This window comes from Lycorma delicatula, chromosome 3 (assembly GCF_047948215.1).
Source record: "Lycorma delicatula isolate Av1 chromosome 3, ASM4794821v1, whole genome shotgun sequence".
Lineage (NCBI taxonomy): Eukaryota > Metazoa > Arthropoda > Insecta > Hemiptera > Fulgoridae > Lycorma > Lycorma delicatula.
Genome location: NC_134457.1, coordinates 38,363,537 through 38,387,631, shown reverse-complemented (window position 1 = coordinate 38,387,631; position 24,095 = coordinate 38,363,537). Strand labels below are relative to the sequence as shown.

The window sequence follows — 24,095 nt, the reverse complement described above, 5'->3', positions numbered from 1 at the left end:
AAAAATAATTTTCAAAAATTATATCAACATCAGTAAAACAAGCCAAATTTTTTGAAAGAAAGTTAAGTGTTTCCGAAAAAGCTCAGATTGCTTCTTATTAAATGTATGAATTGATTGCTTTAAAAATGAAACTTTATAATATTGCCAAAGAAATTGCCAAAGAATTTTACCTGCTTGTTGAAAAATTGTTAAAACCATTCTAGGCAATGAAGCAGAAGTTGATATTTCTAAAATACCAGTTTCCAATTAAAAAGTACATCAAAGAATTGTTGATCTTTCATGTAACACCGAATAAAATACTGCCAAAGTACTTAAAAAGTACAGATATTCTGGAAAAGCTCAATTAACAGCATTTGTTCGTTTTTTTCAGAAAATGCAATAATAAATTATTTTTTGTGATGTCAAGAATTATCTGATTAAACCACAGGACAAAATATTTTTTGTGAAATAATTCATATTTTGATGAAATAGGTATTTCATAGAATTTCTGTGTTAGAATTTGCACAGATGGTGCTCTGTGTATGACTAGTTCAATAAAATTATTAGTAGATGGTAAAAGAGCAGAATCCAGATATTCTATTTGCCCACTGGTTTTTTACATCAAGAAGCTCTTATGACAAAAGCCTTTCAGATGGTTTGAGAATAGTTTTTAATCAAACAATTAATATGGTTAATTTTATAAAGTCAAGATCATTAAAAAGTCACCTATTCACACAATTGTGCCAAGTGATGGAATCTAAACATGAATCTTTATTATTGCATAATGAGGTTAGATGGCTATCACAAAGAAAAGTTTTATTATGAATAGTTGAACTGAAAAATGAATTAACAGCTTTTTTTAAAGAAAAAATCTTCTTTTCTGTGAATTTATAAAAAACAAAATATAATATGCTAAATTTGCATACTTGTCAGATATATTTTCTGTTTTTATTAGTCTCATTGAATGAAGAAGAGAAACCCATTTCTTTATCGACAGATAGAAACTGGAAAAAAAATATTCCGAAATGTCAATTTATGCTATTTGGATATCACTAATTGTATCAAGCATAGCTTTAGTAATTTTACTACAATTTTTTCTACAACAAATCCATACAAATTTGGATTTTTGGCGTTAAAAAATGTGAAATTGAAAAAAGATCAAAACTTGTTAATGGGGAAAATGAACTCAGTCACACTGCCTTTTATGCAGCCTAATATAATTAAAATAATAAAAAAATTCCAACCTTAAATTTTTCATTAAAATAAAATTGTATTATGCCTTATAAAATAGCAACAAATACAATGACCATATTAAAAACTGACTGTTAATTTTAAATTATTGTTCAGAAATTTAGGTGCTACAAAAATGTTCAAATATTAGAAAGTATTTCTTAGCAAAAAAAAAGGTTGAGAATCACTGATTTGGAGGATACGGCAAATGTGAGCTTGGCTGAGATTTCTTGTAGTCATAGGGGCTGCAGAACTAGATTTTGTCACATCTCTAGTTTTCATGCCTTGGAAGAGGTAATAAATGGTTGCAAAAATGTAGAAAGATTTTTTTCAATTTCAAGCAGTTGTGTTGTTCTTCATGACCAAACAGAAGGTCACAGGAGTCTGTATTTTGTTTCTTTTGTTTGTCTTCTGTCTCTACATCTCTTTGTATTTGTGGTGGGGCGATTGTAACATGAGGAATAGATATTCCCAATAGGTGTAGGTCTAGCGACACCCAGAAATGATTCAAGTCATCTCATCAGTTGCTGCATCCACTTGTCTCATATGACTGAGATTCTCTACATTAGCACTGCACATTTCACAGCTGAGAGGCACGGCTAAGGTTTGGAAGATGCCCTGTCAGGCACACCATGATATGCTTTCAGTTTCCTGATAATTTTGTAGTACAGAATTTGAGTTTGTGCCCCTACAGCGTTGCTTAAATACAATCTTATTGAGTTTCAAGCCCAAGTATTTTGTCATAGTACAGTGTTCCAGCTCATTTACTTTCCACATTAATCACAGCTTTTGAATTTTACTAGGATTCAGCTTGTGGTGGTTTAAATCATAACACTTGGTGAGTTCTTCCATTGCCTTTTTTCTTTATTTTTCCTGTTTAGCCTCCGGTAATTACCATTCAGATAATGTTTCAGAGGATGAATGAGGATGATATGTGTGAGTGTAAATGAAGTGCAGTCTTGTACAGTCTCAGTTCGACCATTCCTGACATGTGTGGTTAACTGAAACCCAGCCATCAAAGAACACCGGTATCCACGGTCTAGTATTCAAATCCATGTAAAAATAACTGACTTTACTAGGATTTGAACGCTGGAACTCTCGACTTCCAAATCAACTGATTTGGGAAGACGCATTCACCACTAGACCAACCCAATGGGTTATTCAACTTATTCTCCACTTCTTCAAAAGTGTATTCTTGTCTAACTGATGCTGTAATTATGGAGGTTATGTCTCCGTGTTGAAATCTGACAAATGGGGGTCTTCTACACGTTTGACAACTTGCTGAGAAATCATGGTGCTCATGAACATGTTATACCATTGCTGCAATCTGCTGCAGTTAAAAAATTATATTAGCTTTGGGTCATAGATTAGTTTTACTTTCTTTTGTTCTAACGTTTTCAAGCTCTTCACCATTTGGATCTTTTTCATAGTACCAGCATGATGTAATATGTCAATTGAAATCACCAATGTCGAACTTAATCTTCTGGTTTTGGAAGGTATTAAGCTCATCAAATTTAAAATTTCCATTGAGTGGCTACTCCCCCAACTTCAGTGGCTTATATATTGAGATCACTGTATATGAATTCACTTTGATTATTAGAATTCCAATCATTAATTCAACACCACTGCAGATGGCAGTCACCATTTTGTGCTGAATAATTTCTGATATGTCATAATAGTGCTGCCCAATTGATCATGCAGTCTTCCAATAACTAATTTCATTCCACTGATTTTTTATCTCTATTAAGTGACCATTTATGGGTTTCTTGTAAAGCTAAAATTATATATATCACTCAATAAAATCTCTTTATTTGCAGATAGACTTTCAATACTCATTGAAGTTGTCACCAGGGGTTACCTTGTAAAGGATCATTTTTGTATTTCTTCTATTTTCTTACTTTCCTTTCTTTCTTCCTCTAGTGCTCTGGTTTTAGAAGGATTAGTGACTTTAGTTAATTCCAGGGAACATTCAATTACTGCTTAATATTATGTTGCTTGCCTAGATCCTATAAAACAATGTTCGTGGAACACCTTTTCTTCCCCTGCGTGTATTGAGGCTGTTTATTAACAATTTGAACAGTTAATGTAAAAAACTGAATTTTGTGAGTACCAGTAATTTATTAATTTATGGAACAACAGTGTTAGTTAAAATTATTTTGAAATAAATGTAAGTAGTTAATTGAAACTATTTTGATATAAATATCAGCAACTGATTTAGTACAAATACTACACAGCGTAGTTTTTTTTTTTTTTTATATTATCATTTTTATTGAAAATTCAGCCTACAATTACTATCAATTTCTTTTTTACAAAAATATGTTTGTAAGAAATACTTTACAATATTTATACCTTAACATTTTTCGGTAATTTTTTCACAAAAATAAGGAAAAGATGCTAGTTTTGGCTTATTTTTAAATTTTTCATAAAAATAATTTAATATTGGGACCAACATTTAAAAAATTGTTTAAGTAAAATTCCCTCATTAAGAAATAATATAATTTAAAAAAATTCAAGTTCAGTTCAACAGCATTTTTGATAAAGCAGAAAAAAATACAAATATTTTATTACATCTTTATGAGATAGAAATTAATGATTATTTTACCAGCAGGAATTTCACACTGAAAGAAAGCTTCTGGTTTGCATTAACTTCTTTTACACCTCAGGGTGGAGGTGAAGCACCAAAGGCATTAAGTGGAAGAACATTAGTAGCAGCTTACTGGTTGTTTGTTGTACTAATGCTGGCCACATTTACAGCCAATCTTGCTGCTTTTCTTACTGTTGAAAGAATGCAGGTCAGTCTAATATATTTTTTTTTTTTTAATTGAAAGTTCTTAACTAGTTCAACAGATATAAGTAAGAATTTTTTTTTTCTATTATTAAGTTCATTTTTTAACGTAAGATCAAACCTTAAAATAGTAGTTGTAACTAGCCTTATTATCAGTTTTAGTATCAGTTTTATTTCTCTAAAACATTGTAAAACTATACATAACTACATATAATGTATTTTTGTGTAATTAGGCCTGAAAATTATATTTAAAAATAGTTCCCAAACTATATCTACAATGTTTTTTGTTAAATTGCCAATTATTATACTACGTAACAATGTTTTAAAGAATCTAACTCTGAGAAAATTTATTTAGATAATGCTTACAAGAACACATACTAGTAAGGGAAATTTCCCTTACTAGCAGTTCAGGCTTCAGCTTTCATCAGAGAAAACCCAAGTGGTCTACTTCAGACTATGCCTACACCAGTCTCGGTTAGGCTAAGCTCACCTCGATTTCATTTAGGGTCGGTAACACAGTAATCCACCCTATGAAAATACCTCAGAGTGTGTATAGACAAGAACGCCACGATTCAGAGGCACGTAAAAGAAGTGTTAGTCAAAGCTGAAAAAACGGCTCTCACAATCAGTCGGATAATGGCCAACATCGGGGGTACCCACACATCAAAGTGTAAGTGCCGAAAGTAGTACTCAAAATTACCGAATGATTGTGGCTCGCGGTATCTATGATGCTGGTTAAGATCATCTGAACTAAGCTGGCAGAAGATGTCCAGGAGTGAATACACACATGTCCTCTGAGTCTCCTTGGGGCAAGTCCCCGGCCCCAAGAGTGAAAAATTGAGTGAAAACCACACGATACCTGAAAGTTCCAAGGAATATGGCAAGAAATGGAGGTGTGGATAAAGACAAGAGACATGGGGTGCTGTAATATCATAAGGTCGGCCCGATATCCTATGTTGTAGATAGGGGGGTTTAGTGGGTAGGTCAGCAGGGGAGAGTCCCACAATAATATGGTTATGAGACCACATGTGTTAATAAAATAGGCAAATATGGAATAAGATCCACAGTTTAAATTCAGACAGTTTAAGTTTCACAGTTTATTTAAGGTTGAGATAACAGTAAGTATAAAGTATACAGTATAAAAGTTAAACACAAAGTATAAAGTATAACATACGTATAAGTTTAATGTTTACACACATCTGTGCGGAGCCTCTGTCGTTAGGCGACTAGCATAATGAAAGGGAGAATCTCCCCACCACTTAATACATATTACTAATAACTAACCTATATTATTTACATTTTATTTAAATTACATTTTATTTTATTAATTACATGACATTCAAAATGTTAACAACATGGTTCCTATAAAAGGTTTCCCCTCCTCTAAAAAAAAAATCAAGGCAAACATTTTTATGATTTTAAATAATAATCAAACAAAAATTAATACTTTATCAATCTAATATTAGAATCCAAAAAAGCAGAAAATAGTTGGATACTACAAAAAAATAGTGAACATTACCATTAATTAAGTAGACAAATTAATGGTAATTTAGACAAATTATCACACGCCAAGGAATTGCATTCTTCCCTTCTACTTACACTTGATTAGAATGAACAAAAAAAGACTAAGAAAATCTTAGATCAAGAATAACAAAAGAGAGACAACTATCAAGTATTTAAAACAGGTCAAAGAAGATCTAAAAGTAGAAAAAATAAAAAATGAAATCACATACCAAAACACATTCAGACAAAAACAAAATCATGTGAAGAATTCTAGAAAGAAAAGAAAAAAAAGAGAATGAACACCAACAAAGGCAAGAAGAACACTAACACAAAATGAAAAAGTAGAAACAAAAGAAAAGAGGTGCCAGTAAGTAAAACTATTTATCATGATATGACATCTTACAAAGATGTGTTGATACAAAAAAATACAAGCAAAAATGTGTTGATACAAGTAAAAATAAAATCATCAATATTCCAACTAGTTTAACTGATTATCTTACAGATTCTGCTGAAAATAAAACTAACTAAACTTCAAATGAAAAATTCCACCATAAAAATGTATGCATTTCTTACCTTGTTTGTTAAGATCATATACTGCTCATTTCATAACATCTTCATTTCCTTTATGAGGACTATTTAAAATTTGAGAGATCAGTTCAGTTCATATCCCATGTTAACTTTGAATCTAAAAACATCACTTTTCATCCAACCCAAAATTACACTAATTTCTGCAGATTGCATTAAAATTAACTTTGAAGTTAATAATTCTAAATTCTATCTCATTACTTTCTACAGATTCCATAATCTTCTTCTTTTTTTTCCCCTGTTTAGCCTCCGGTAATTACGGTTCAGATACTACTTCAGAGGATGATATGTATGAGTGTAAATGAAATGTAGTCTTGTACAGTCTCAGTTCAACCATTCCTGAAATGTGGGGTTAATTGAAACCCAACCACCAAAGAACACCGGTATTCATGATCTAGTATTCAAATTCCTGTAAAAATAACTGCCTTTACTAGGACTTGAACGCTGGAACTCTCAACTTCCAAATCAGCTGATTTGGGAAAACGCTTTCACCACTAGACCAACCCGGTGGGTTAGATTCCACAATCTACTAATCAATATGTTTACTAGTGAACTCAATGATTATCTCTCTTCTATAAAAGATAAGATTCCTATATACATGGGTGTGGACTTATTTAAAATCAAAGTTTTGAACAATAAGTATAAATTCACCTAGTCCAGGCTTAGCTTGGAATTGGTTACTGAAGAATCCACCTCAATCGGTTGATCCAGGGGTTTTGTACACTGATAACGTATATATTCATTTTGATAAGCTAACAGGAAACATTTATCCTAGATCCACTGTTAAACATTATAACATGACAGATCATTTAGTGATAATGCTACATGTAACACTCTCCCCTATTTCAATAAATAAAGTATTGCATTATAACCAAATTGATATGAAATTCTTAAAAATGTGCTATCTCAGACAAGCTGGATCAGTGTGAATGCTTCTAAAGATATTGATTAGCATACGATACTTTTCTCAATATGTTTAAAAATTTTGTTGTAACAGCAGGCAAAAAAATAGCGTTAAAAGCAAAAAATGTCAGGCAGGAACCAAAGCCTTGGCTGAACAGCAATTTGCTAGTGTTCAGGAAAAAATGCATCGTACAAAAAGGTATTAAAATAATAATTTCATGAAAGACTTTATAATTATTACATAATTATCGCAACAAGCGAAAACATTACATATCGCTGTCGAGGCCAGTTATTGAGAACAAACATTTAGCAATGTAAAAAGGAATTGTAGGAAAGGGTAGAAGTTAACTGACAATCTTATCTGCAAAAACAAAATTAACAAAGAAATAAAACTATTTCAAACGGAAAATGAGGATATTATAACCGATACCTAGAAGTAACCAATAAATATAATGATCACTTAGTAAATATATCTAATGTATTTCAAAGTAGTAGAATAAATCACTACAATACTACTAGATCAATCCAATCATTAAAATTTATTATTTCAGCAATCATCCTCCAATGCTCTTCTTCCCAACTTCACCTTCTAAAATAGAAATTATAATTACATATCTAAAGTCAAAGAAAGCCCGGGTATTGGTGAGTTGAAAACTGAATTAACAAAACCTGTAGCCAAGCAATTCTCATAAGTTTTAGCATTTACTTACAATCTTAACATGATCACTGGTGTTTACCTTTAGCAACTGAAAAAAGCCTTTACTGGTCCGATTTACAAATGAGGAAGAAAGACTGTCCCAACAATTACGAACTTATTGATTTTACCTGTTTTTGAAAAACTGATTAGATTAGGCTATCTAACTAATTTAAATTATCTAAGTAAATATCAATTTGGATTAAGGAAGAGGCTAAAAACATAGCTGTTATTTTGAATCTTTTAGAAATGATATGAAAGAATAAATACTAACAAAAAGGTAGAGCCTCTTCATTGATATGAGGAAGTTGTGCGATACAGTATGATACATCTTGTTAAATAAGCTTATAAATACTGGTATTCAAGGCGTGTTCAAGGAGGATACTTTAGTCTCTACCTCCAAAAATGCATGTCATGGATTGCTCAACTGTTCATGTAGTTGTAGAGAGATTAAAAACCAACGATGCCAAGTACCTTAGCATTACAATTCATTCACATTTGAATTTGTATCAACAATCTCAAATTTAAAAAGGAACTATTGATAATATGTCATAAATTATATTTAATGTGTAGCTTGGGCCCAAGCTGTGTGATGAATAAGCTATATAATGCATTGGTATAAAGTAGATTACATTATGAAATTGAGATATAAAGAGGAGCATACCTCACAGAAATGAAACCACTGATAATCGGAAATTAAATAGTTTAAATTTAAATCTGATAGTTCAGAAATTTATAATTAAAATAATGGCACATAAATCTCGTACTCATCCTTCAGTCCCTTTATTCAGAGAATGGATATGTTTCCAGTGAGATATCTATATTTTTACAAACTTTAGAAATATTTTTTTATTAAAAGTGGCCACCATTATTTATCTACAAGTACAGTTTGCATTCTTTGAGTGAAACACTTCTCCCAAGACCCAATAAAGAAATGTATTGTAGATTACCTTTATGTTACTCTCTGTATATTTGGAGCACTACCTACAGAGACCAAATATGTTAGCAAGGTTAGTAAATTTAGAAAAGAATTAATGCAATGGCTACTAAAATAAGATAATGCAGAACTTATTCTCTAGCTGGGAATAAGTTTGATATTATGAAAACAAACAAGATCTCAAGCACATACTAAATATTAATATACTATAATCTTGATCCCAATTAGAAGCCTCATGTCAAGCCTATAGAGCAACTGTTTAACAGCACAACTGTTTGCAATTCAGGGAAAACAGAAAACACAATCATAACATGTACAAACACAGAGAGATTATGAATTGTTAATTAATTAATTCCCTTCTGGTTTTTTATAATTGTAAAGGATGATAACTCCCACACAGGCAAATATCAAGGGTACCTAATTTCTAGGTTTTTCTTTGTTTTTTCTACATACACATTTGTGACAACTTTCTTTTCTTTTTTTTGGTATGTTCTGTTCAGTTTAGTCAATTGTTTAAGAAGGAAAACTGTATTCAATGACTTCAATTGAACAATCTTGTATATAAGTATGAGGCAAATTCATAAAGTAAGGGCTATCAGCTTATATTTAGATATTAGCGAGTCTGAACACAGTCTCACACATGCAGGGCCATCTATTGGCTATTTATGAAGCCACTGCAGTTTTTGTTTTGATTAAGTAGTCGTTTGCCTGGCAGTGAATGCAGATCACAATGCCTACGTCAATTGTTTCTCCCGCCAGTTGGGAAAAATCAAATCACAACGTGATTTGATTTTTGCATGCAAAAGGATCTTCAGCTGCTGAAATTCATCAGGAGTTGTTGCTAGTGTATGGACCTACAGTAATGAATGAAGGAAAGGTTAGACAATGGTGTAGAAACTTTATAAATGGCCGCACAAATGTGCATGATGAAGAGTGGAGTGGCAGGCCCAGTATTCAGACTGACAAAATCATTGAACAAGTGAACCAAAAACTGTGATGTGATTGACGATTAATGTTTTGGCTGATGAATTTCCGCATGTTGGTTGCACCTCTATCTACACAATTGTCACAGAAAAGCTAGGATACCACAAATTGTGTGCAAGGTGGGTACTGAAAATGCTCACCAACACAAAGAGTAAAGAATGTGCAGCGAATGAGCATTTTTGGACTGCTATCGACAAGATGGAAATGATTTGTTTTTCCACATTGTTACAGGCGATGAGACATGGATATCCTACACAAACACAGAATCGAAACAACAGTCAATGCAGTGGCACCATTCAAGTTCCCCAAAACCGAAAAAGTTTAAGCAATCTCTGTACTCAAGTCGAAAAATGTTGACTACCATTTTTTGGGTCAAAAAGGCATCATTTTGGTTGATTTCATGGAACATGGATCAACAATTACAGCTGACATGTACTGCGAAATGTTCATCAAACTGAAACGTGTAATCCAAAATCGATGATACAGGACCTTTTTGTCCAGTGTAATCCAACTTCACGACAATGCGCATCCTTACACCGCTGCCTTAACCAACAAGATTCAAGAATTTAGTCTAAAAAATTTTGACCACCCTCTATGTAGTCCCGACCTTGCACCTAGCAACTACTTCCTCTTCTTGTATTTGAAAATGTAGCTTGGTGGACAACGGTTTGCAAACGACGAGGAACTTAAAACTGTCATTGTCAACTGGTTCAATTCCCAGGCGGCGAACTTCTATGCAGAGAGGTTAAAGAGACTGGTGTAGCGTTACGAAAAGTGCTTAGACCTGAGTGGCAATTATGTGGAAAAATGAAGCAGATATGTAGTAAACAAAAACTGTTAAGTAAAAACCTTTTCCCATGAGTTAATTTTTTTTAATGACCAAATGGCCCTTACTTTATGAATATGCCTTGTAAATAAGTTCTATTCATTAAATGTATGCCTACTTTAAGAAAAATAATTGTTATTGCAAAATTATTAAATGCTAAAGATTCATAATAGATGTGTAGTGTACACAATAACTTTGTTTTGCATTAACTATATAAGAAGGAAAATATTATATTCAACCATTTCTTTTATAAATATATGGGTTTAACTTGTATTTTGTTTTTTTTTATTGTGTATTCAGTTAAACAAGAAATAAATTATTATTGTTATTAGTATATACAGATGGTAACAGCAGGTGTTGGTAATTTCAGGAAATAATTTTATTGAAGAATCTTAATCAATGAATCTACTTAAGCAATAAAATACAAGATGTAGTCTTCCTTTATCAAATAATCATTTATTAGTTTTTAATGAACATCGTGTTTCCAGAAGTACCAAACCATCATATTATGTCCTTTTACACATGCAATTAAAAAAAAATGATATGAAATTAAGAATATGAATGTTAAATCTTAACGTAAAGTTTTAAAATTTGGCAGAGACTATATCCCCACTTGTAGTTAATATTATGACAAATAATTTAATCTGCTGTATGTATAAGAATGATGGAAGGGGATTATTTAATATTTTATTGCAATATTAAAGTTAAAATATTTATAATATGAGTGTGCTATATATAAATAATAATATTAAAATATTTCAGTGATTTATTGTTTCTCATTTTAGTCACCTGTTCAGTCAATGGATCAATTAGCAAGACAATCAAGAATAAATTATACAGTAATTGAAAATGATGACGCTCAAAAATATTTTCAGAACATGAAAAATGCAGAAGATACACTGTACAGGTAACAAAAAATATTTATACTTTGCTATAATGATCTACTTATTATAGTAAAAACATCAATTGGGCAAGATATACAGTGAAATAATATACAATTTTCTTAAAGCGAAACTGTAAAAAATTCTTCACATACAAGGGGAATTTGATAATTAACCAGAACTGCAACAGATGAAAGTAATAATAATTAAGTGATACATTTCTTGACAAGTATTAAACTTTTTAAAAACTCTATAAAAATTTCAGGCCATTCCAACTGATTAATTTATTTGTTATACCCATTTTAAGGAAGTAAGTTATAATCTTTGTAAAAGAAAGTATTATGCAACGATTAAATATTTGTTTTGAACACAGTGACTACATAACAATACGACTATGATCAGGCATCCTATTCTTTGCTTGAGTTTCTTTTTATGCAATACAGGTCTTAGGTAGTTGATGAGAAATGGTAAAATTTACCATCACTTTGGTGCAATACTAGATGTATAGGATTGATAGTTACAAGACAGATATTTCTACAGCTTATAACAATTCGAAGTAAAATAAATAGTTCTATCAAAGATGGCCGGGAGCATTAGAAAAGGCAAAAGCTTATAAGATGCAGGTGGTCCTGTAACATCAATGGAGATGCGAATTCTGGACAGTGGGGACTTGTAATTTTTGGAAAAGCCAAGAATTAATAAAAATAGAATATTTTGAAAAACGAAAAACAAAACACAGGAGAATCATTATATTTAATGATTGAATAATCAAATCAAGTAAAAACTACCATGTTTCATAAAGAAAATAGTACCTTTTCATCATTAATCGGCTTACACAAGCAAAATCACATAAATTACCATGACAAATTTCTTCAACTACCTTCATCTCCAAATCTAGTACCACGTGACTTATTCTTGTATCCAAACATGAAAAAAGGCAGGTATGCAGTACGAAGATTTTCATCAAACAATAAAATAGTCTCAAAAAATGAATATCTTGTAGGTTTTAGAAAATCATGGAATTTCTTCTTTTAATAACAGAAGGCTTAACCTTGAAACTTTTGAAATAGGTGTAACAAGCTAAAATTAAATATGTTGAAAAATAATTAAAAAGTAACAAAAAAAATGCTCATGGCTATCCAAAAATCTGAATAATGTGCTTCTCATTAGATCTTATACGCCATTTACTTAAACTAAATTGTGCAACAACCAGTTCATGTTGTTGATTTTTTTTGATAGAAAAACCAAGGTTATTCTACCAACAAAAAAAATTCCAATTTTTTTATTTTGTTAATAGACCGATACAGATATATATATCAATTATTAAAAAATTAAACTAAAATATACATTATAAATCTAACTAAACCAAAAGACTCGCCTTTGGATATGTTTCTGTTTACAAACTAATGACGGCAAAATAACAAGGCCTAATATACTACAAAACAGAGCTACGTTCTAGAATACGAAAAATGAGGTATGATGTTGTATACAAACTATAAAGAAAAATGATTTATTTATGCAAAAATAACTCAAGAAAAATCAGTAAAATTTTTGTCCACCAGTAATTCACAAAAAAAAAACAGCTTGCAATAATATTAATATTTAACTTACAAGCAAAATAATTACATTTATTCATAAATAAACAGAGGTCATGACGCGAAAATAAAAAAATTGATTTTTTTCAACTTTCCCCATGTCGTGATCCTCTTAAATAATATTATTTAGATAACCCTGAACTGTTTTGTATACTTGCTTAACGAGTACCTGTAATGTGTGTTCTCAGATATTTTTATCAGATAATGCCATTAAATAATTATAATTTTTATGGATTAATAAAAACTATAACTACTCCTTTTTATTTACTAATTTTGTAATACTGCTCTGATCAAGGTACTGTAATTTATTTACATATCCTTTACCATTTAAAAAATCTAATGTTTACACTAAATGACTTCCTTATACGCCTATTAAATTATATATACACTTTTATTAAGTACATACAATTTTATTTCATTAATAACGTATGATATTTTTCTTCTTTTTTTTGTTATTGAATTATTTATCGTATTTTTTTTTATAATCAGAGGATAATAATTATTAATACATCAATATATTTAAATTAAAAAAAAAGGAAATGAAGTCTGATTTGGACCTGAGCCTTCCCCTTGTAAGATCCAAATATTTGATTAATTAAAATTTTATTTGGCTATAACTCTGGAACCAATGAAAAATCGTACCACAAAAGATATATCGTTGAAAAGCTCTCAAAGAGGGCTTATTACTGCAGTTAAGAAAAAATCCAAATTTTTTTATTTTGGCCTTTTTTGGACACTTTCGGTCCAGTCAATTGCAATCAAAAGGGGAGGTGCACAAATAGATATTACAACAGTCCTAAATCCAAGATTTCAACATCCTGTGGTTAATCGTTTTTCAGTTATGCAAGATACAACGTACGTATGTATAGATGTCACACCAAAACTAATCAAAATGGATTCAGGGATGGTCAAAATGGATATTAACGTTGAAATCTGAAAATTTTCATGATCACATACTTCCTTTACTTCATACAAGGAAGTAAAAATTAATAAAAATAACCAACTCTATAAAATAAGTAACTCTTATGTTATGTCATAAAACCACAGTCAGAAAACACATGAATTAAACATAATAAAAATATGAATGAGTGATCTTAATAGTGTTTATAAACTGGTTTCTTTATAAACATAAAATTTAAATAACACTGGAAAAAACTGATAAATAATTATACTGATGTCTTTTACTTCAAGACATCCTCCATGTTTATGATTAGATTAAATTAAAATTGTAAATAATAGTCATAATAATAATAATGATCAGTTTTTCACTTACTTTTTCAGAATGTGGAAAGAAATAACACTTGATAGTTCAAGTGTTCAAACACAATATCGTGTATGGGATTATCCAATTAAAGAACAATATGGTCATATTCTTCAAGCAATTGAAAGAACAGGTCCTCTTCCTAATATTTCTGTTGGGATTAAAAAGGTTTAACATTTATATAAATTACATTTTGTTAACTTTCAGAAATACATGAAAAAATTCAAATTCACTTACTTAAATGTAATAGAATGTACAATTTACATTTATAAGAATAAAACTCAGAAAATTTCTATAGTAAAAAAGAAAAGTCAATATGATTACAATTAACACAGAAATAAATTGAAAGAGTAAATTCCATTCTGTAAAAAAAATAATACAAAATATTCTTTCACAGAAACGGTTTAATTTTAACTATTAAAAACCTCAAAATATTTTTGAATATATGAACTGCCATAAACAAATATATTTTAGCACCAATTAATAAAGATATCAGGGATGTCAGAATCATTATTTACAGTGTTAACTGTTGATTACTGTAAATGAGTAAACTTAATCTTTAATGAATTAAGACCATATGTTGTTCTTACAAGTCTCATAATGTAAACAGATTATCACTGCATTGTCCAGAATCCATATCTTCTGTATTATGCAACACTAAAGATAATATTTATGATAAACTAACATACACACTGTTGATTAGGAATAGTACCACTACCGCCAATGAAGGCTGTAACTAAAATCTCATTCATTACAAAGTAATGCTTGATTAACACTTTATTATGGCATTACATTTAGAATAATGTCCAGCAAACACTCTCTAAACAATATCTAGAATGAGTTATTTCAGTTTATTTTGAAGAATTTTATGAGACAAAATATTCAGTAAAATTTTTTCCTAGCTAATTTCTAGATACTTGTAGATGTATCCAAAAAACAAGAAGATACAGTGACCAAAGATATGGTCAATAATTATAATGATAAAAATATAACGATGAAGAATTGGCGTATAATGAACGTATTGTAACAACAGGTATGAAATTCAATTTAATCTTCTGATGCTCAAGCATCTACATAGCTAATTGCAAGACCCCATATTAAAAATCTTACATAACATAGCTACAGAAAAGAGCGTGACGAACAATAATCAAATCCATTTAACGTAGCTCTTCCCTTGGTTTAATCATCAGATATATTACTGTTTCTAACAAACTATATCAATATGCTGCTTCCAGTGAGTCTGATATCAAAATGTAAACCTAGCAATTGTGCACACTGACTGACAACATGAACATCTGGTTTTATTGCAGATGAACATCTCTTTAATATGAATCTGTTACTGAAAACCATGATTTGTCATAGTCAAGTGAAACAGATAGATTCTAAAATCACATTATCACCTTTTCTGCCTCAAATTATATGGAATGTCAATTGCATACAAGGGATCATAATCACACAGACAAGATCAATGTCCATAATCAGAAATAAAAACAGACCAAGTACAATCATTGCACACACCAGTATCCAAATTCACCAGAGAAGCTGAACAAGTAAAAATGTTTAACAGTTTAAAAAGCACTCTAAATGTCAGAAACAGATGTAATCTGTAAAAAGTATTTAATGATAAAATATCCTTTCATAAAAATATTTTTTAAGTTTTGTTATTAATTTTACTTTCCCCTCTCATGGGGAAAATTCCCCTCTCACCAAAATTAATATTATATACTTTTGAAATTAATGTTATATACTTCACCAATAGAAAAACTGTAAAGAAAATTAGCATAAGAATTTTATTAATATTTCTTTGTTAATATTAAATCTTTTATTATATAATTAAATCAAAATACACTGACAGGTTCTAGAAAGTGAACAAGGGGAATTTGCACTGATCCATGACTCACCTGAGATTCGATATTTAATTACCCAAAACTGCAATTTGACTGAAATAGGTGATGTATTTGCAGAACAACCCTATGGTATAGCTGTACAGCAAGGCAGTCAACTCAGTGAAGAAATCAGCAGAAGGTATATACATCATTGTCTTATTTTTTTACATGATCAGCTGAAAGATAATATTCATTTACTTTACTGTAATTATGAGATGGAAAGCTTTGCTATTAGTAAAAAAAAATTATTCTTTTGTGTTTCCTAGATGTTTTAAGGTAGCCTGAGTTTGGTACTATAATGTATGAGCTGAGGAATTATGGGGACAGTTTTCAATTGTTATCACATCAGTTGATACCTCCCTCTCTCTACAAACCTTTAAAAAAATCAATCTTCATCAAACCAGGATGCACAACTATTTTTATGCAACAAAGCAAGGATCATTGACGTACTACAAAGAGCTAATGCTTTTGTTGCAATTTTTTAATAAATTACTGATCCACTAAAACAGATCTTTTAACATTATATTACATGATTTAACATTATATCAGCAGTGCTTTCTGCATTGTGAATTAGTTTGTAGAAATTTTTATATTTAATGTATTTTCCTTAACATTATTTTCATGGGTTTATTTTTACATATCTAATATGGTCTTTAATCACGTCACTATTTATCTTATATTTATGTCCATATGTAGTGATCAGACTAAAATATTTATTTATTGATCCTTGTACTGATCTGTTACAAACCAGTATTCTTCTTTAAAGCATTAATAACTTAACTGAGATCTACTATTTAAAAAATAATTCCTGGTCATTGTTCAATAATAGCAGCATTTATTGTTACATGAAAATATTATCTGTTTTCTGAAAACCTTTAAAATTCCTCTCAATATATAATCGATTAATTTTTTTTTTATTCAAATATTAACTTTGCAGTTCAAAATTGATGACCAACTTTACTTTACTAAGTAAAACTAACATTACAGTAGCCTATGATTTCCATGTTAATTAATGTCTAGTTTCATTCTTAGTTGAGATGAATGATTTTTCATAGTTAATATTTTACGTTATTTTTAATGTTAACACAACAAAATTAGTTTTTTAAGCATTCTCTCATTACTCTAGGTAACTTACCTACTAGTCAACACTACAGTCTATGGAAGACCCTGACCCAAACACCCTGATTCTCAGCTACCTTTTTCCATCTCCTCACTCCTATTTTCCTTAAACCTTTCCACTTTATCCAACCATTTCTTTCTTAGTCTTCCTGTCCTTCTTCTTTCATCTGGTTTTCCAGTAATAATATTTCTAATTAACAATAAGAAAAATAATTTACAGCATTTACAATAAAACATTCATACATTAAAACTTTCTAAAAACCTTTTTTTCTTATAACTTAATATTTCTCAGTAGCCTTTAAATAAAAAGTTTGGTGATTTTCTGTATATTCTATCTATATAAAGTAACTATTCAACAAAATATTTCTTTTTGATTGAATCTATTATGTTTTCTTTTTACATTCAGGTAGCTTTTTACAGCATCTTAAGGTTTGTCCAATAGTTGACAGAGTAGCCACAACTCTAAATTAAAATAACATAAAATCAAGAGCAGGATTCTTTTCAATATGTTTAATAAGAGGGTCATTCAATAATTCGACAAAGATAAGTCTGGAGATAAAACAGCTTATTTAATCAATGTGATATTTTTTTTTCACTTTTCAACACAATCTCCAGCAAAAGAGATACACACTTGTCCCATTTCTGAATGGGACAAGTGTGTACCACAGTTGTTGTGTTTCCCTACAGTTGTATGGATTTTTACTACATACAGCAAGGATAAACAATCCCTGCTGAAAAGAAATCTTTGTTTTGATGTTGGAGCCAATTTACCACTACATTTTCTTTCATGTCATCATTGGCGTTAAACTTCTTACCATGTGACATCACCTTGAGTGGACCAAACAAACAAAAATTCAATGGGGCCAAGTGTGTTTGATGAGGTAATACTTCCAACTGCAATTTGCTGCTTTATTTTGTGCTGATTGTTTTGTCTTGAGTTACCTGAGCTGTGTGAGACCAGACATTATCATGAAGCAGAATGATGTCTTTGTACTGAGATACAGAGGGTTTTTTAATAGTGTTGGCTTCACTTTGTGGATAAGCATGTCACACCAGTGCATCATGGTGATATTTCCTGCTGATGGTTGGGTTCAGAATTTTTTCTTGAGAGGTGAACTCATATGCTTTCACTCTATGCGCTGTGTTTCTGATTTGAGTTTATAATAGTGAATCCATGTCTTATCACAGATTAGAATACTGTCCAAAAATAGCACATCACCTTCCTGCTGATATTGTTATTTCAGCTCTATGAACATATGAAATCTTGTCTCCTTATGGTGATCTGTCAGCTCTCCTGTTTCACAGTATTTGGGCTTGTTGGGGACAATGTATGAACTGTACCAACACTTAATTGTAATTTTTTGTTAATCTCAACTGAAATCAATTTGTCTTCTTGGATGAGAGTGTCTATGCAATTTTCAACCCCTGATGTTGAAACTTCAATTGGAAATCACTGAAGTTTGTTTTAAAATTTTTCTTTCAAATTGTAAACAACTTTGTAGTTCATATAACTCTGTCTATAATTTTTGTTCATATGAGAGTAAATGTTAATGTTCTTTCACCTTTGGAAAGCGAAGTGTGATCACTGCATGCAAACTTTAAGAGGGCATTGCCATTGTAAAATGAGATTTTGTAGTTATAAACAAAACAATTTTACCCAAACTGATTAAAAGTCATCATAGAGTTACTAACTTTGTTCTGAAAGTGTCTTAACTCACAATCCAGCTGTTCTCTACAGTTATTTATGGAGTTAATTATTGAATGACCTTCATGTTAAGGCACAGTTTATATAAGCTTATAAATTTTTACGCAATATTTATTAAAAAACTGAGCAGATTGAGTTAAAATCATCTTTGAAATATTTTCAGAATCTTGGACTTACAAAAAGTTCGGTTCTTTGAATCATTAACAGCAAAATACTGGAACTCTTCGAATAAAGGTACCTGTAATAACATTGATGATAATGAAGGAATTACTTTAGAAAGTTTAGGTAAGATCCTTATTTTTGCATTCATTTATAACAATTAAAGGTAAAATCAGTAACTTATATTGATAAACTTCTTATTTTATATGATCTAAATAAAAAACAGAACTATGAGTTTGAGTTTTCTTTAAATCAAAAGAAATTGCTATTTGTGAAGGAGTTTGTGTTCCATTGGGAAGCAGATAATATAGTTGTAGATATGCAAAGAAAAGCTAGAGTAAAGAATAATTTTTCATCTAGGAAGGTATTACTGTCCTTTCAGTAATTGTTTTAAAATACCTTAACACACATACCAGAATTTTATATGCTCACAGATTTTGAAATGTATTGATGAAGAGGGAAAACTTTGTGGTAATATTTCTTAAAAAGAAGAAACAGCTTGGCGGCATCTGAAATTAGTTAATTTAATGTTAGAATGAAGTGTGGAAGGTAAAATCTGTAAAGAAAGGCAAAGATTAAAATACAAAAAGACTAAATGAATTTGAAGGAAATATGGTGAATATAAAAAAGTAGTATAATTCAGAAAGGAATGGTTAAGTCCATCTCACTAGGTTTAGATTTTACAAAAAAATAGTACCTTTATAATATTTATCTAAGACATTCACTTTGCAAAAAAAAAATGTCTAGCTCTTTCATTTCAGAAAATATCTGAATGCAGACCACTTCAAACACTTACTTTATTATAAAAAAACTTTTTTTGTGATTGAAGTGACAAGAGACAAAAGTTATGGCACTGGCTCTATAACGTTGCTTTGGCATTACTGTTGTTTTAAAGAAGAAAACTTTCAATTTTCCTCTACATCACGTAATAAATTGATTGGATTGTATTAAAATAAAAGCAGCATTTGCCTATACTTTTTAAATTGTATTTTAATTATTTTTTTTCTTACAAGCATTAAATCTATCTCTAATATTCAATATATTAGAAACTGCAATCTGTTACACAAAAATCAACCAAAATTAGTTAACTATTTTTTTAAGGAATGTGGTTTCTTTTAATGTGAGTTTATTAGTTATTGATTACTTATCCTTCATTCATATTTTTTCTAATGTTCATAAAGTTAAAAAATATTCAATTGCACAAAACAAAATTTAAAATTATACTCAGGGTCTTAAACTTAGTTTTGTGATTCTTCTATAATATAATTTCTTGGAAACATAGAAATTAAAGGATGTGAATTAAGAATAAAATTATTTCAGAACAAGGTATATAAGGCATAATAGCACCAAATTTTAAAAACAGTGGATGCAATTTCAAAAAATCCTTTCACCATTTATGACTGGCTAATGATCAGTGCAACAGTCTTATGTATATAAAAACCATTTTCACTGATAAATTAAAATTTCTATCATGTTTGATACAAATTACTCTAATTTAAAGTTTAACATCAGACAGGCAGTTTAATATTAACCTTGCATTATAAAGATGAATAAAAAGAACAGAAATGAGTAAAAGTACTCTTTAGGAATATTTTTAAATAGTATCAACTATTCTTTTGATGACTGAAGATAATCTACCTTTCATACGTTGCCATCATTTAACAAAAAACTAATAATAATTATTATTATTATTTATAAGTTTTACAAACTTATGGACCATATTTTGCTTTGGCAAAATTGCTCATTTAGCATTATTGCTCTTTTAAAAATTACACAACTCTTTTCAACTAAATCATGTACTAAATTGGTATGTATGGTACACTAATTATATAAAAGTATCCAGTCTACTTAAGGTAAGTAATCTGAAGTTTACTGATGAATACTTAGCTTCATGAATATATCAAGCTTGTAATCAATCAAGCTTGAATACGTAGCTTGATGAATTGTGAAATCAATTGAAAAAATTATTGAGTCATTTTCAAAATATGGGAAAATTGTTTTCCCAGATTTTTTCATAACTAATTATGCATTTACTTCTTAAATGGCGATACTGGGGAAATGTTGTTAATAGCATCTATCTTAAATTATTTTTGTCATTAATAATTAATGAAATAAATAAAATTAATATTTAATAACATACAAAATTAATATTTGATAGTTTTATCAAATTTACTTATATTTGTAAACTCCATATTGTTCAAGTATCTTGAAATAATGATTTTAAAAGGCTGTGTAAAATTTGCACATTGTGATTAATGTTTTTATACTTCACACAATAACAGAATCAAACTTTGAAGATTTCATAGAAATAGCACACATGAAAAAAGATAACAAGAAAACTATAAATTTTACTTAGTATACAGCTCAAAAGCTTGATCAATATAAAATCTATTAGAGACTAAATTTTAAAAAGCCAGGAGAGAGTTGATAAGCTTCCAGATTTCATCAGGAAAGTTATGCAAATTGCTATCAAAAACTATTTAGAAGCAAAATTATTAATAAGATCTTAACATTAATAACTTTATGGATTCACTTCAGCATAATCTAGAGTAATTTTATTACTTTTTATCGGTAATGGATTCCTATTGCTCACTGATTTTCTTACAAATAATGTTAATCAGTGTGTTGTTGGTGGCTTCACTTAATCAGTAGTTTTTGTTTTAATGGAATCACAAATTTTCTTTGGGATTAAAATCTAGGCTTTCTAACTACCAATCTAAAGTATCAAATTTGTCATCAGTGAGCCAATTCACAGCTGATTTCAGTTTCCTTTGGTCTCACCGGATGAAAAGTTATATTAGTTCTTCCAATAGCATATTATTAATTAATAAAACAATTTAGATTTTAAAATATCTAATAGCGCATCTTAATTCATAATCCCATTAGTGAGAGGTATATAGGCTTTTTTTTTATAGTTAAGTGCAATACTTGTATTTGAAGCAGAACTGCTTCTTCTGTTTTTTTTTTCTAATATTTTACCAGTTTCCATGGCCGGTAATGCTCAATTTGTTATTGTAATCAAGCAGATGCCTGTATAATCTGAGATGATTCTTTTATCCAGATCTGGGTTCTAATATTGAAATATGTAAAAAACTCATTCTATTCTTTGAGCACAATTTTGAAATAAGGAATCAATAGAAACTGTATCTCCCCACCCGTTTGACCAATTATAACCAAATTTCATCAATGATCCAAATTCAGAAGTCGTGCAAAATTTCATAAAAATCTATTGATTCAGTCTGAAGAATCAAGTAAAACAATAACTGCAAAAATTAGGCTTATTAAACCATACCCTTGAATGAAACCGGTTAATTCATACCAAAGTGAAATATTAAAGTAATGAAATCCCTATACTTTTTACAGAAGTGTGACTTTGATTTCAAAGAAGTTTTTTGATTTCAAAGAGGAAGTAGTTTTTAGACTTCCTTCTTTATGGTGGTTTGAATAAGGCCAAACACTATCGTAAAATACCTTAGCTAAGTACCTTAACTTAGTATCATTAAATTACATTAAAAAAATTTACCTACTACTTGGCTAATGTTGAGTTTTTAAGTCCTATGAAGTCAATCCAAACATTTCTGTACCCTTGACTGGCTGTAATCAAAATTAAAAACGATCAATATTTAGTAATAAACTAGGATTAGGCACGAGCCTAACTTCACCCAAATTGATCATTTAGTCTGGATATAGATTAAAAAAAAAAACCAACATTCATACATATATATCATTCGTACATTCTTTCAGGATATTTCAATGTTAAAATTGTGTTTTTTTTTTTTTGTTAGAAGACACCTAAATAAAATTATATATTAACATAAGGAAAGATTTTTTATATACATAATGAATGAACTATCAATAAAGTTATTTTAAATTTGTACCATTTGTGGTAGAAAGATATAAAAATCTTAGAATTTATCACTTATTATAACTTGATAAGTCAGACATGAAAATCAACAAGAACCAATATTGATTTCTTTGAATGAAACATATATATACTACAAACATTCAATCCTACAAATTTAATGCTTTAGATTTTAACACAAAAATCAATAATTATATATTTCTTATTACTTGCAGGTGGAGTTTTTATAGCTACGCTGTTTGGATTAGCTTTAGCAATGATTACATTATTTATAGAGATTATTTGTCACAAAAGAAAGAAAAATAAAAAAACAGTTCCTGAAAAGTTTCATGAAAATGTACATTTAGCAATGTTCTCAAAAAATGAATATGGAGCATCTGTGAAGCAACGATCAAATATTATTAAACCAAATGTCACGTATATATCTGTATATCCTCATTCTCAGTTATATTAAAGTGAAAGAAAAATATACTTGATATCATAGTTAGCTGAGACCTATTCTTTAATGAGATTAGCTGAATTACACCATTCTGAAAACATTATAATTATATGTATACACATTACATTAAATATAAATATATACATATACTGAATTTATGTTGGAAGGAGAAGGGGCAACTCAAAAATTTCAAATGTGATTAGTGGTCATCTGATATATCTTTTTAGAGTTCAATGATATGACAAAAATGATATAATTAAAATTAAATTTTGATAGCTCAATCCAAAATGGTGCCAGACAATGAGTTTATTTCAGATAGCTAGAATCACAGTTGTATGCTCCCCTTTAATTTTTTTATTATTTGAGCTATTTCAATTCTCTCTATGAAAATCTTCTCTGATGGAGAGGCTAGGCTAAGTATGTCCCAATTTAGAATATTTGGTCCTCAAGGGGTGCAGAGTGGCTCAAAAATTTTAAATGGGACATATGGTTATGTAATAGATTATGATTTTTTTAACTAAGTTAAAAAACAAAACCAGGTTCCTAAGTCAAGTTAAACTTTTTTAATCTAATTTTTTTTTTAATTTTGATTTTTTTTTCTGACCTTTGTAATTTAAACGTTTTTAAACTTAGTAACAAAAACATAAAACTTCTTTCAGAAATAACAGTAACGCAATTACACATCAATAACTGTTAATTACTTATCACAAAATTAACAATGAACATAAATTTTTTTAAAAAATGTACCTTATGTTAAATTGT

At 29.6% G+C, this 24,095-nt stretch overlaps 1 protein-coding gene across 1 annotated transcript in view; it reads left to right on the top strand.

Moving 5' to 3' along the window:
- Positions 1-23,348, top strand: part of LOC142321116 (uncharacterized) — a 65,783-nt gene extending 42,435 nt beyond the window's left edge. The window contains exons 13-18 of the mRNA XM_075359108.1: positions 3,818-4,001; positions 11,212-11,333; positions 14,184-14,331; positions 16,019-16,188; positions 19,037-19,158; positions 23,110-23,348. Of these exons, the coding sequence (XP_075215223.1) occupies positions 3,818-4,001; positions 11,212-11,333; positions 14,184-14,331; positions 16,019-16,188; positions 19,037-19,158; positions 23,110-23,348 (985 nt within the window). The remainder of the gene's footprint in view (positions 1-3,817; positions 4,002-11,211; positions 11,334-14,183; positions 14,332-16,018; positions 16,189-19,036; positions 19,159-23,109) is intronic.
- Positions 23,349-24,095: the final 747 nt, after the last annotated feature.